At 46.1% G+C, this 14,332-nt stretch overlaps 1 protein-coding gene across 2 annotated transcripts in view; it reads right to left on the bottom strand.

Annotated features, from left to right (window-relative positions):
- Positions 1 to 6,399: 6,399 nt before the first annotated feature.
- The window catches only part of ALPK2 (alpha kinase 2), a 118,434-nt gene continuing 110,501 nt past the window's right edge, over positions 6,400 to 14,332 (bottom strand). For both annotated transcript variants that reach the window (XM_079108659.1, XM_079108658.1), the window contains one exon: positions 6,400 to 7,281. In XM_079108659.1, coding sequence (XP_078964785.1) covers positions 7,074 to 7,281 — 208 coding nt within the window. In that variant the 3' untranslated portion in view covers positions 6,400 to 7,073. The remainder of the gene's footprint in view (positions 7,282 to 14,332) is intronic.

Here is a 14,332-nt window from a genome sequence, read left to right on the forward strand (position 1 = left end):
TGTGTCTAGAAAGCCAGCGCCAGGCTACGCCCTGGCCACGCCCAGAAGCAATGACGTGAGACCCTATGAGGGACCCAGGCGTGGACGTGCTAAAAGCACACTAGACAGTACCCATGCTGGTGCCAGGATGGACCACCTCGGCAGGAAAAGCAGCCAAGATATTCTGCTTTGAATGGTTTGAAGAAATTGCTCTTAAACGTATACAGCTGAGGTAAAGGTGCGCACCAAGTAGCAAGTGATTTTGATTAAATGGATCTTTTTCCCTCTGGATACCAGGGATTGAACTCACGGCGCATGATCTCGCTAAGTTACTTAGGGCCTGAGGCTTTGAACTTGCGATCCTCCTGCCTTAGGCTCTTGAGCTGCTGGTATTATAGGCCTGTGCCACGGAACCTGGCAAAATGGATCTTTTTTTTCCTCCTAGCAAAAAATAAATCTGGAGACGGAGAGCCTAAGACTAGGTAGCAGATGCACAGTGTCCGCAGCAATGAGGGCTCCTTCTAGGTGTCCATCTAACCTGCTCCTCTGGCCACACACACTCATCTTTCAAAAAGGAAACACTTAAAGAAAAACCAAAAAGTAAACAAAAAGGATAGCCCTGCCTAGCCCTATCCTCCTCCTCCTAGAAACCCCACCCTCTGCCTAGATCTCACTGCCCTGCTCTGCAATAGCTGATTACTCTTAGCAAGAGAGTCTCAGTTGGGGCCTCTGAAATCAAAGAGAAGTTCAACAGTAAGACCCCTCTTCACAGGCTCAGCCTGGGCCACACTGCTCTCCTCCTGGGAAGAGAGAACTGTACTCTGCTTCACCCTTTGAATCTGAAAAGGAAAGTCAGCTTGAGGATAGGCTTCTTAAAAACACACACTTGTTTTCCTCTCCCAGGATTCACGGCGTAGAGTGCTTCTTTAGTGACCTGGTCAAGGATAAGCATTCAGAGATGCCCTTGGGTGTGTGACACTGGCCACTTATGCCATCATATCTCAGGGAAAGGCTGGTGGCAATGAGGACAGTACTCCTGTGTGCTTTGTCCATAGCTACACGCAACTCGAACATAAGTAAGGACCCCACCTGGGCCAGTCCCCTGGTTGCTGCTACATCAGATCTAGCACCAAAGTAAGGAAAATTCAGTTCAAAACCCCAATGCTCAAGTTATCCCCAGGCTACTTCAGTCAGAAGCCCCAGGGTGTGACCTCACATGAGTATTTCCTGAAGCCCCTGATATTCCTATGCCCATCCAAGATTGAGGAAGCTCTGGCTTAGTGAGTTAAGGTGGGAGAGGTTCTGTGAGGAATCTGAGGAGAGATCAAGAAGGTAAAGAGAGAGCCCAGGAAAGGCACTTCTAGAAAAATACCAAATAAAAGGCAAAAACTAAGGGGATTAGTCCAGTAATTCAAAGGAAACTATCCTATTTGCCTTTTAAAACTTGTTCTCCAGAAGCTACTGACCTAAAAATCAAAGATAATGCCCAGAATCCTCAGAGAGAAGGGCAAGTGGAATCTCAAGATTCTCACCCACTGGGAGGATCTTTCTAGGCAGGCAGCCCTCTGCTTCCTCCAGGATATTTAAAACAGATTTGATGGCAGAGGCTTTTGCTCCATCAGGCTTTGGGGACTCCCTCTGCCACATAAAATGAGTATATGGGGAATTTGGATTCTAGCAGGTGGAGTGGCGAAGGCAAAGAGCAGGAAGGCAGGGGTAAGTGGGTTTATCTGTATCTTTCCGTGAGGGTGAGGGGCAAGAAGACTGTTTCTTCCTCATCTCAATTCCGTTCCTGGGAGGGAGGGGGAGAAGATGATTTATGGACCCAGGACCACATTTAATTTAAATCCTGAGTCTGATGCAGTGAGGGATTGGTTTGATTTATTGGTTTCTTGTAACACAGACATGGAAACAACAGTAAAGGTTGTATTGCTCTTCAAGACCATATCCTGAGGTACCATTAGCAAGACATATAAATTCAGACATGAACCATGATGAAACAAGACCTCCTCCTGGGAAACCAGGGAGGCGCCAAGTGAACTGATTACTGAGGGACAATTTTTCTGTGGTCTGTTGAATTGGAGAAATGTCTGGGGCTACTTGCGACCAGTGGGTCCTACTCTTGAAATCCATCTGCCTGATCAGAACTGCCAGGGCTTTCCCACCACTAGCCAGCCCCCACTGCACCCTCAGTCAATGTAGGAAGCTGCCTCAAAAAGGAAGTTTCCGGATGCTGGAATGGACCGGCCTAGTTTGCTTTCCACGTTGCTCTTCTTTTTCCCTCTGTCTCTGGGTGTCTTAGTCCATTCAGGCTCCTTAACAAAACATCATGGACTACGTGGCTTATAAACAACAGGAATTTATTTCTCCCAGGTCTGTGGCTGGAAGTCTGAGATGGAGGCGGCAGCAAGTTCAGAGTCCTACTTCCTGATTCATAGACGGTGTCTTCTCATTAAGCTCATGTGATGGGAAAGACAAGGGGTCTCTCTGGAGCCTCTCTTATGAGACCCAATCCCATGCACGAGGGCTCCATCTGTTATGGGCCAGGCTACATGGGCAATGACCGAACAGACTCCATTTTACCCTAAGATTCCATGTCACATAGGAAATGCTTCTCCCATGGGAACACCCACCTCTGTACCCACCTACAGTTGCTTAGCATAGTATGTTTGGCAACACAAAATGGCAATTCTTATACAATGTAAAATTGTTCTCCTTTTAGTTCCTATTTTTCTTGGACAATGTACCCTGTCAGAAAACAATTGTCTAGATGTTAGTAACCATTCTTTAACTTCTACCCAACTGAGGTCATTTTGACTTACTTCCCCTTCTGCTTATGATTTTAGATCTCATGATGTTAGTTTGTAGTTTTGAATCATAGCAACAGCCACTTAGGATTAATGTACCGACATGCTTTACTTATGGTATAAAAACCCCTGCAACCCTAATCTCGGAGCTGTTCTCCCAATAGCCATTTGAGGCGTCATGTGAGACAGTATCAGACAGCTGGCTGATAAAGACTCTCCAATTTGGACTTCTCAGTGGTGATCTGTCTGTTCTTAAGTTGCACCCCACAACACACCCTTAGGTCCTAATCATCTCCCAAAGGCACCTCCTTACACCATGACCTTGGGGGTTAGGATGTCAGCACATGAGCTTGGGGAAACTCAGACATTCAGTCCATGGCATGGGGTTACTCCAGCTCCCCATGACTTGCTTCTGAGCCCCCTCTAGACATGGTGCCTTGCTGGCTCCCCAGTGCCTTCTCCTGCTTGTTGGCTCAGAGATGCCTCAGGTGGTATGGTACCCCAATCTCTGCTCCTCCCCCACTAGGCAGGCACTGTAGTCTCTAGGTTCTAGAGTTCAGCCCATGTCCACAGCTAAGGCCCCAACACCCTTGAAGCCCATATAAACAAGCCGAGATCCCTGGCCAGCCAGCAAAGGCTGCCTAAAGCAAGCTCTAACATGCCTTTCCTTCCTTCCTGGTGGAACACCTTGTGTCCTTGTGTGCTTCTGAGAATTCCTTCCTGAGGGATCTCCTAAGAATCCCCCATTTGGACTTCCTTTCCTTCTTCTCTGCTGGTCCCTTACCTCCACTGATGCTCTATTCAAAATTCATCACTTTCAGAAAGATGGAAGGTGACATAGGAAGGGGAAGTTGAAGGCCTACTGCTCACAGCTGCACATACCTGAAACCAGCCATTCCTGGACGGTTTTCAGGCAGCAAGGGGCTTGATGCTTCAAAGTAAGTTTTTGAAAGACATGTAGCACAACTATGAAACCTCAATTGCCCCAAGAGTTCAGGCACTTTGTTTCTACAGTAGAAAATCCTGGAGATGACACACAGCAGCAAAGCAAAAAGCCACCAACTGTCATTCCACACAGATATTGACAGAGGAGAGATAATGGGATGCAGAGGGACAGTGGAGGAGGAATCTCCACAGCAGAATTGCTTCTGATACTTCTGGGCCCTGAAACAGAAAGCCAAAAGACTGCCAGGCACAGTGGTGCACACCTGTGATCCCAGAAGCTTGGGAGGCTGAGGCAGGAGGATTGTGAGTTCAAGGTGAGCCTTGGCAATTTAGAGGCCCTAAGCAACTCAGCAAGACTCTGTCTCTAAAAAGGTTGGGCATGTGGCTCAGAGCTAAGTGCCCCTAGATTCAATACCTGGTACCAAAAAAAAAAAAAAAAAAACTGGCTTTTTTTGATGATATGAAAAAAAAAAAAATGTCTCTGAGATGATTTACCTATTCAAGACCATTTGGACCTCTCATGAAAAGCAGAATTAAATTTTTTTTTATCAGTTGACACAATTAGTGCCTATAAATATTTGCTTATCACATCATAAAATTGAAGGCTGGGTCCACACAATCCTATGGATGAAATTGGCTTCTGTCTTAGTTTTCAGCTTTTAAAAACTGCATTAGAACAAGGAGACTCTCAGTGATTTCAGAATTGCCTGGATTTTGGCAAAGGGGTGGAAACTAGATCATGCACTGGGAGACAAAAGAGGGTTTTGTGCCTCTTTGATTTTTTTTTTAAGCTACTTAAGCCCAAGTGGCATCTGCAGCTCTAAATGACAGAGAAATGCTGCTCTGTTCCTTTTGGCATGCATGGTCCAGCGGAGCAGAACGTACCCAGAGAAAACAAGCGGGAGCCGGGCTGGTGGCAAGCCCCTCCCATCTGCCTCCAGTTGAGCACAAGCCCAATGCACACAAAGCAGGATGTATATTTAGAAGAGAGCGCTTTGTAATTAGAAAAGAATTGTTGCTTCTTTTGGCCTTCTTTTTAATACAACTCCATTGAAACCCTTTGCTATCACGAGACTTGACAGAAGCATGCCTGGGAGGAGCTGGGACAATGACATAACATAAAATATTAATATGAGCCAGCCGTCCACACATCCGATGCTAGGCCTCTCCAGAACATGATGCCCACTGGCAAGAAGTCATTGTTTGCCTGCCATTCTCATTAGTGACAAACCTACCATTGAAACCACAGGCCCATGTTCATGAATCTTTCATTTGTTTTTGTGATCTCCCATCACAGAGCTGCATTGTCGAGCCCATTAGGAAACTGAGACACATACATATGTGACCACCCTGCAGGCATCAGATGGTACGAAATCCCCAGCTGGATCCACTGGGCCCTCCTTGCTGGGGGCTGGGCTGAGGATTCACTGTCTTTAGAGTCCTTCCAACACTGCACACTTGTGGAGACCAGTGGGAGCATCCACTGAAACTACATGGGTTGCAACCTGAGCCCAAACCACCATAGTCAGGGTAGACATTTATGAGACCCCAGAACCCCATCATTGGTGTAGGAAAGCCCACTCCATGCACAGCCTATTAATTGACTGTGTAAGGAAACAGCACTTTGTTTCAGGATATAAGGGTTTGGTGGCAGACAGATGGTCACCCGGCTACACAAGGCCATCCCTCAGAGCCCTGGCTGGGACAGATCCCACTGCGGAGCCCCTTCTGTCTCTGGGCCTCCAAATGTCGGTAAACAAATGAAAGCAGATTATGGTCAACAATACAGGCACTTTGGGGAAAAAACTATGCATCTGTGAAAGGAGCAGGGACATCCAGATCCAGGAGAGGCACACTGTGCGCTGACTGCAAATGCACAAAACCTGGGAGCAGAAAATCCTTTCCCTCCATCTGTCCTCTCCAAGTCAGGACTCGGAGCCAGCTGGGAAGAGGAGGGTGCCAGGGTGACTGACTCTTCATTTTTATATGTCCCCATACTTTAAAAAAAAAAAAAAAAAAAAAAGACTTTTGATTTTTTATGTAACTACAAATTATTACTAAAGAAAGTCTGCCTGGTCTGTACAAGAAGGCGCTGGTTGTACCTATATAGATAGACGATAGCTAGATGATAGGCAGATAGATAAATGAGTAGATAGATAGATACTCAAAATGTATCCTGTTTTTTTTTTACTGTTACGGAACTTTCTAGAACTCTACTGTTAAACGTATCTGTACGATCTTCACAGGCAAAGCAGACACTTATTACTGACAAGTGTTTCTTCTTCAAATTCCATTGTGAAACAAAAAAATCTCATCTATGGTCCCTTTTTTTTATTAAAATTCCATGCTTCAGGAGAAGAGTATTTTAAAGCTAAAGAAGCCAGGAGTCTTCTAGTGAAGCCAACTGCCCCTGTACGAGGGCTGCACACACGGTCCCCTCCAGTTTTTTGCTTTTTCCAGAATGTGATATAGGGATACACAGGGAAGGAGACTCACGTGCGGTCAGGAAGCAGGATCTCTGTGGGCTCAGGCCAGGATCAGCACCTGCCTTCCCCTGCAACATGCCGTGGGTCAGCCCTGGGTTTAGGGAGACCACATATAGGGAGCAGAGTAGAAGGTGACGGAACCTAAGCTGCAATGTAAGAACACAGGAAAACACAGACACAAATATTTTGTGCTCCAGCAAATCTATTAGGAAATTGCTAAATTACAAGTCCTGGGGGAATGTGAAATACGGCACAAATTCCAAAGAACGAGTGTCTATGACGACATATGCAACTTACATTTTCTGTTTAAAACATGAACTGAATGAAACAGAAAACTGTCCCTGGCTGTGTGAAACATGATGGGAAGTGGCCTCGAGCTCTAGAAGCCACCTCCTGCAGCAACAGCATCATGGACACTGGTACAGCAACTTGACATTCATGATTCTGTTCCCATCGCAGCTGGACATGTCTGGAAAGCCCAAGTTAGGGCAGGGACGGGAAGCAATGGGGCTATGAACAGACCCTGCTCAGCACCAAGTCTTTGACAACAAAACCATGTGCAAATAGACAAAGAGATACATGATGCCAAGTCTGTACCACCGCTGTGTGCACAAAGAGTGGACTGTCTTTGACGCTGACAACTGATGCAGTCTCTCCACAAGTCTAGTCACAAATCTGTTCCACGATCACTTCAGCAGACAGCAGGTGACAGGTGTAGAAACATCTTGGGGCAGAGTCCGGTGGGAGTAAGGACAGCCACACACTCTGCAAGCTGTGTGTTACAGTCTCCTGTGTGTGTGAGTTTCACTCATAAGCCCGTGTGCTGCTAGCTGGAGGCCCGAGCTACTGAGGGGTCCTAGGTTTTCTTTTCTGCGGGCGTCCCAGGCTCTGGCTTCTTCACTGATATCTGAACTTTGCTTTTCCCGACGCTTGGCTTCTTGGGTTTCTGGGTGTTGTTTTGAAGGGATTTCAGCCCCAGCATTTTACAATACTTGTTACACTGGTGCAGTGCTTTAAACTGATCGATGAAGGTCATGGAACAGTTGCCTTTAAATCCTTTGTACCTGTAAGTTTGGCGGTGGGGGGGAAGGAAATGGATTTTAAAGCAGGACACTTCACCAGTTCAGAAAGAAAATTTTGAAAGGGGACATTGATGCATGAAAAATATGCTTATTCCTGTTTCAGGCAAGGATGGCCATGTGGTTGACACAGTATTAATGAGAGATAAAAACAAAGATTGTGGGATTCAATAAAGACAAAGATTCACTGGTCTACACAGGAAGAGTCAAAATCACGAATAATCCCAGCAGGCCAGGTGCTCAAGGTGGCAACGTGCCAGCATGTCACTCAGTCGTAATGACCAGCGCTGGACCATTTTGGTGAAAATTAGATTCCTTAGTGACCCGAAAGCCACCCATCCCATCCAGATGTTCTGAGAAAAGAATTCTAGAACTGTGGGAGGAACTATTTAGTTTGGACCCTTCAGCTTGTAATTAAAGGAATTTAGACTGAGAGGTGGGACTGACCCAAGAAAGCAAAGCACCTGAACCAAGAGATGAGAAGAGAAGAGATGAGATGCTCAGTCTCCCTTCTGCAGCAGAGCTGTCACCATGCGTCCCACCTGTCCCCAGGAGGAGAAGAACTGGGCCTTCGTCTCCGGCAGGCTCCAGGAGGAACGATGCTGACCCCTTTCTTGCCCAGCAGTCGTCTCTGGGCTGCTACTTTTGGTCAGGGCCTATACTACGCTAAACCGTGACTGCATTTTTCCATCTCAGACATGGCAGACTAGCGTGCTCCTTGAATGAACAAGTTCCCATTTCCCCAAGTCTCCCTGTCCACCGGCAGATTAACAAGATCCATCAGGAAAGCTGGTTGAAAGCTTAGATCTCCTGGGCTCTTGGCAGAATTTCTAAGGGTAGCAGAATATAGCTACTTGTTTTGTAGCTGGAAAAGTGACCCTTTGGGTCTCTCTGCCGGCCATCAGAAAATTCCCATATTCCACAGGCACCGATTCCAGGAACACCCCCTGAGAGAAAAACATGGCCGAACCAGAGCAAATGTGCACACCAGCCATACACTTGCCCACGACTGGCACCTCCCTGGAGCGGTCCTCCTCCTCAGCACAGATGAGCTCCCTTGAATGCCAGAGGAATCTGTCTTCACCGGGCAGCATTGTAAACAAACACTTAGAAGAACACGTTCATACCTAACGGTCCATCTTGCATTCACATGGCCTCTGCCCACTGATGCATTCTGCACGCTGCCACCAGAGTGACCTCTACAAAATGTGAGTCCAGCCACTCCCGTGCCTAAAATTCCATTTCTGTTACCATGAAGACAAAGTTCCAACCCTGCCTGCAGTGCCACTGGCTGGCCACCTCCCCCCACCCTGACCTCCTCTCAGCCCTGGAAGTGACCAAGCTGGTGTCTTCCAAGAGTCTCTGCCTCGATCCTTCCCTCTGAAGGGATGGGCCTGCCTCCCTTCCTCGTCCTTCCCGTCTTCGGTCCTCCATGCATTTCACTTCCTCTAGCAAGCCTTCCTGACCTCGACACCAAGTCACACCCCCAGTGGCAGGCTCATCTCAACCTCACAGCATGCTACACACACAATCTGACGTCGTCAGCGGAGGAGTCACTTAATCTCTGTCCCTCCCCACACTGCAAACCCACCAGGGCTGAACAGAGTCCAGCACCCTCTCCTCACTGCTCTGCCCCCAACACCCAATCCAGGGAAACTCAATACGCAAAGGATGGTCAGAAGCAAAACCAGGGGTGCTTCTAATTTGGGTGGTTGTTCAAAGAGTTTTTTCAATGTTCTCACATTGTCCTGTGTCTGTGGTGTGCCCTTAAAAATAGAGACATATGTGAGGAAGGGACAGCTACTTTCTGCCCACCCCTTCTCTACAGTACCCAGCCAAGTACCATGCTAGAGGGGACAGGTACAGAGGACAAGCAAGCCATTGACCCCAGTCACTTGTTGTCTAGGGAAGAAGACAGATGTCACATCATTATGGTGACATGTGATGCAGGGGAAGTACTTACTGTTGGTTTAGTAAGACATTAAGCCTCTCTGATCTGCTATCGGTTTTCTCATCTCCCAAATGGAAAGAGTGATGACACCTAGCCATAGGGTTGCTGAGAGAATGAAGCAGAGAATCCACACAAACCACCCAGCAATAGGACCCAGAGCTCAGGTAACAATGCCAGGGAGGAACAAATGCAATGACAGCAAGTGAAAAGGCATCTGTGCAGCAGAGGAAACAATTAGGAATGTGAAGAGGGAACCTACAGAATGGGAGAGACATCTTTGCCAGCTACTCTTCTGACCAATAATTAATATGGAGAAAAAAAAGAACTCAAAAAACTTAACACCAAAAAGGCAAATAACCAAAAACTTAACACCAAAAAGGCAAATAACCAATTAATAAACGGGAACTCAACAGACAGGTCTCAAAAGAAGACATTTACAAATGGCCAACAAATATATGAAAAAATGTCCAACATCATTATAACTCAGGAAATGAAAGTCAAACCTACACTGAGACGTCATCTCACTCCAGTCAGAACGACAGCCATCAAGAATTTGAACAATAATAAATGCTGGCAGGGCAGGGGAGAAAAAGGAACACTTTTACACTGTTGGTGCGATGGTAAATCAGTACAGCCAGTATCGAAGTCAACAGAGAGGCTTCTCAAAAGACTAAGAATGGAACCACCATATGACCCGTCTATACTACTCCTTGTGGTCACCCTGAAGAATTAAAGTCATCAAGCTGGTGATACATGCACACCCATGTTTATAGCAGCACAATTCACATAGCCAGATGATAGGACCAGCCTAGGTGGTGGAACAGATAAAGAAATGTATATACTCAATGGAGTTTTATTCAGTCCTATAGAATGAAATGGTGTCATTTGCAGGAAAATGAATGGAATAAACTTAATAAGCCAAACTCAGAAAGTCAAAGGTTGTATGTTTTCTCTCATGTGTGGAAGCTAGAGACAAAAATGGTTGGGGATCTCATGAAAGAAAAAAAGAAAAATCAGTAGAGTAGAGGAAATAACCAAAGGGAGGGGAAAGAGAGGGAAGGGGGAAATACTGAGGAACAATATTGACCAAATTATGTTGTTCTACTGTGTGCATATACAAATATGTAACAACAAATCCCACTATTATGTATAATTGTAATGCACCAAAAAAAAAAAAATAAGGAAAAAACCCACCCACCTAAGTACATGACACAGCAAAGATTGGGTTGATATTGGTCATGTTCTTATTATAACCTTCACTGTTATGATTGGTGCAGCTGCTGAGGTCTTCCTGTGAAGGGATATTGAACTTGAGGCCAGAGAATGAGGGATTTTCCAAGGAAGGGAGAGAAACAGGGTGTTCCCAGCATAGAGAGTCATTGACATAATTTGTGAGCCCAGGGCAAAATGAAAAGATGAGTTTCCTGTTCAAAAATTATGAAAAATTCCAAGAGAAAAACAAGAGAGCATTAAACCACACACAGAACCCTTCCGAATGTGAGGCCTCAGGCTAGCACATGAACTGCACACCCACAAGGCTAGCCCTGCAGGGGGAGAGTTCAGGCCATTTCTAACTAATAGAACCAAATACAAATTGGTAAAAAGAAGTCCACAGCACTGGCATGATGTGGATGCTGTAGCTGGTATGAGGAAGTTGGGCCTCCTTCATTGGCTGGTAGAAACCATCCACGTCAGCACACCTGGAATGTGTGGGCAGTGGGACCAGGCTCCTCTCCCAACCATCCAAGCTGAGTTTATGCTCTTTAGGTGTGAAAGCTCTTTCCTTTCTGGAGCTACAGCTCCATCCTGACATGTTTGCTACAAATCCAGCTGCCTCCTCCTCTACCCTGCTAGGGTGTGCTCTGCCCTGGGGAGACCATAGTCCATTTCTTTCTGAAAAATGTCTTGGCCTCTATAAGTCAAGTTCATTTGTTGGGGGAAGAAAAGAAGAAGTCAAAGACAGGAGTTGAATCTAGCAGGGTAGGGAAAATTCTCCTGCTAAGCATGTCATTTTTACATCTCAATCTTTCTCTGCAGGAGACCCCAGAAAAGGTCAAAATGCCAGCCTTTCTGCTCTTCCTGAGCACGCCCTGGAGACACATGAGGCCAGCTGTGCCTGCTTGTCAGACACTGCGGTAGCCTCTTCCCCTCTGATGCTGCAGAGGCCTCACTGCCTCACACCATCCAAAGCATCTCAGACAAACTGGGAATGTTATGGACAGGGGCAGCATCCTGGTTCAAGCACATCAGAAATAAGTCCTGGTCATTCATGTCAGGACTGCTTGAGGCTTTTAAAACTTTAGACATCTCATCTCTGCAAAAGAGAAAAACTACTTTATGCTTATCCCAGAAAGGTCATGACTTCCTCCTTAAGCATTGCCTTGTGACTAAGTGGTAATGCTGAGTAACAAGTGAGCCCTTATCTAATGGTTCCTGGCTCTGGAATGGAAAGAGCAAAGTTTTCTCAAAGGAGCATGACTTCTGGGTAGCCCAGGGAAGCCCAGATCTCTTCCAGGAATCCAGGTCCTTCTTTTTCCTCTACTTAACCTTTTGCCTTATATCCTCAGAGAATGCCAATGGCAGGCAGCAAAGACTTAGCTGAATTGACTGTAGATGTTTGTGTATGGGCTCAGTGAGGCCCAGGGCCAAGGCATCCCTGCACAGTCTAGTAGGCCCTCTCCCAGCCTCCAGCTCCCTTTGAGTCCCAGGTGGAATATAATCACTCTGGAGCCCTGTGGGACTCCATGCCACAAGAAGGAATTCCTCCAACCTTATCCATGCTCTTCCTAGAGTTTTCATGGAATTACTGATGCTTCCCACTTCTCCTCTCCACAGACTGTGATCTTTCCCAGGACACTCTGTTATGCTCAAGATTCCTGTCTAGGGCAAGCTTTTTCTATTAATATTCAAGAAACAAATAAATGGATCCCAGCTTAGTTCTAGATACTTAATCTTGCCCAGCATGGGTTTCTATATCACATTTCAGTACATTTATTTCTTTCTCTGTATTAGTCTGTTTTCTGTTGCTATAACAAAATACCTGAGGCTGAATACATTTTAAAGAAAAGAGATTGATTTGGTTGATGATTCTGGTGGCCAGAGGATTCAAACATGGCATAAGCATCCTGATAAGGATCCCCTAGCTGCATTATATTATAGTATAGAGAAGTTGAAAGAGAAATGGTTAGGTTTTGAAGGGGCCAAGTATTTGGGGTGGCCTTTATATATAACCCACTCTTATGAGAACTAACTTATTCCATGAAAGCAGTATTAATCCCTTTTAGGGCCATGCCCCCACAACCTAATCACCTTCCCCCAGACCCTGTCTCTTAAAGATTCCACCACCTCAACACCACCACACTAGGGACCAATTTTCCAACAGGTGACCCTTTGGGGGACACACTCAAATCATATCCAAACCAGAGTACTCCCCATCTAATATTGGCCTCTCAGGTAAGAGCAAACTTCTCTCCTGCACTTTTACAGATGCAGACCTTTGGACATTTTTATTTTGGTTTTTGATTTTTGCTTCCCAGCATCTCAGAATTAAGACTCCTTCTCCTTAACTTCATCTCTGCCTCAGCCAAGATGTTGGACCTGTGCTTTGACCTATTGTTCTCTCAAACCAGCAGCCATTACCATGGTCATTGCCCTTGCCTTGGAGAAAAACAGGGTGATGTCCTTATGTTTCTAGACCAGTTAACCCTAGACTTATTCAAAGGACATGAGTTCAAGTGCAGGCCCTCATCTACACAAGCAATGGGAAACACAGCCCTCCAGCCTGTGACCCACTTTGCATGCTACGCATGCCATCTGCTGCCCTTGAGATTGAAGGTGACCACAAGTCTGGACAGTCATGACAGCTCTGCAGCATGTCCATCACTGCAGAAATGCATGGCTGGGTAGATGTTTGGGGTTGAATAGCATCCCCCCAAATCACATCCTTCCCAGAAGCTCAGAGTGTGCTCTCATCTAGAAATAAGGTTGTTGCGGATGTAATGTCTCAGAATGAGGTCATCCCAGAATAGGGAGGGCCCTTAATCCAGTAAGACTGGTATCTGTACAAGAAGAGAAGAGGCAGAGGCACATGAGTAGGTCACGTGATGTGTGAGGCAGAGATTGGGGCGATGCACCCGCAAGCCAGGAACACCAAGGACTGGGGCACTCAGCAGAAGCTGGGGAAAAGGCAAGGGACAGCTCTCCCTCAGCCCCCCGGAAGGAACCAGCCCTGCCAACACCTTGCCTTCAAACTTCCACTCTCCAGAATTATGAGATGATAAATTCCTAATATGTTAAGCCTCTACACTGTGCTGAATTGTTATGGCAACCCTAAGAAGCTAACACAATGGATTCAAGAGTGTGGTTTTTGAGACTTTTTTGCATATATTTCCATTTTTAGAAACCTCAGCTCTGCTGAATGGGACTCAATTTAACTATCTTTAACCTCTGTAGCATGATTTTCTAACCCATCTTTTTTGTTTGTTTGTTTAACTAGCCATCCTCTCAGAATCCCAGAAGTGGAACCATAAATATATTCCTGGATGGGAGTGGTGCATGCAAATTGCCCAGGGATCTTGTTAAAATGCTGGTCTGGATCCAGTAGGTCTGAGGTGCATTTTGAATTTCTGCATTTCTAACAAGCTCAGAGTGACCCAGGACCTTACTCTGAGTCACAAGGACAAAAACTACTCCAAGTATTGAGTGATCTTATAGCATTCTCATTTGACCTTGGAAAGGTCTCTATATTTAAACCAGAACACAGGTATAACTTGCAGGCTGCACCAGACAACATAATAAAGTCACATTGACGTTCCACTTGAGGGGGAACTAGGAAGGTAGGGAGCTGTTTCCACAGTCCTGCACTCACTCAACCAAGAGCTGACATTTGCTTTGTGTTAGAAGCTGTGAAAGGTGATTTCTTGCTGGAAAACGATTCTTCTCTCCTCTTACCCTGATAAGGGATGGCTCAAATTTGCAGACTCACAAACAGCACCACTGAGCGGTGTGGCCAGCCTTCCCTCAGCTGGTTTGCTCCCAGCTTCCCTATGCAAGGGATCACCTTCACACACACCCAGAGAGAGGAAT

The sequence above is a fragment of the Sciurus vulgaris genome, assembly GCF_902686455.1.
Source record: "Sciurus vulgaris genome assembly, chromosome: 13".
In the NCBI taxonomy this organism is placed as follows: domain Eukaryota; kingdom Metazoa; phylum Chordata; class Mammalia; order Rodentia; family Sciuridae; genus Sciurus; species Sciurus vulgaris.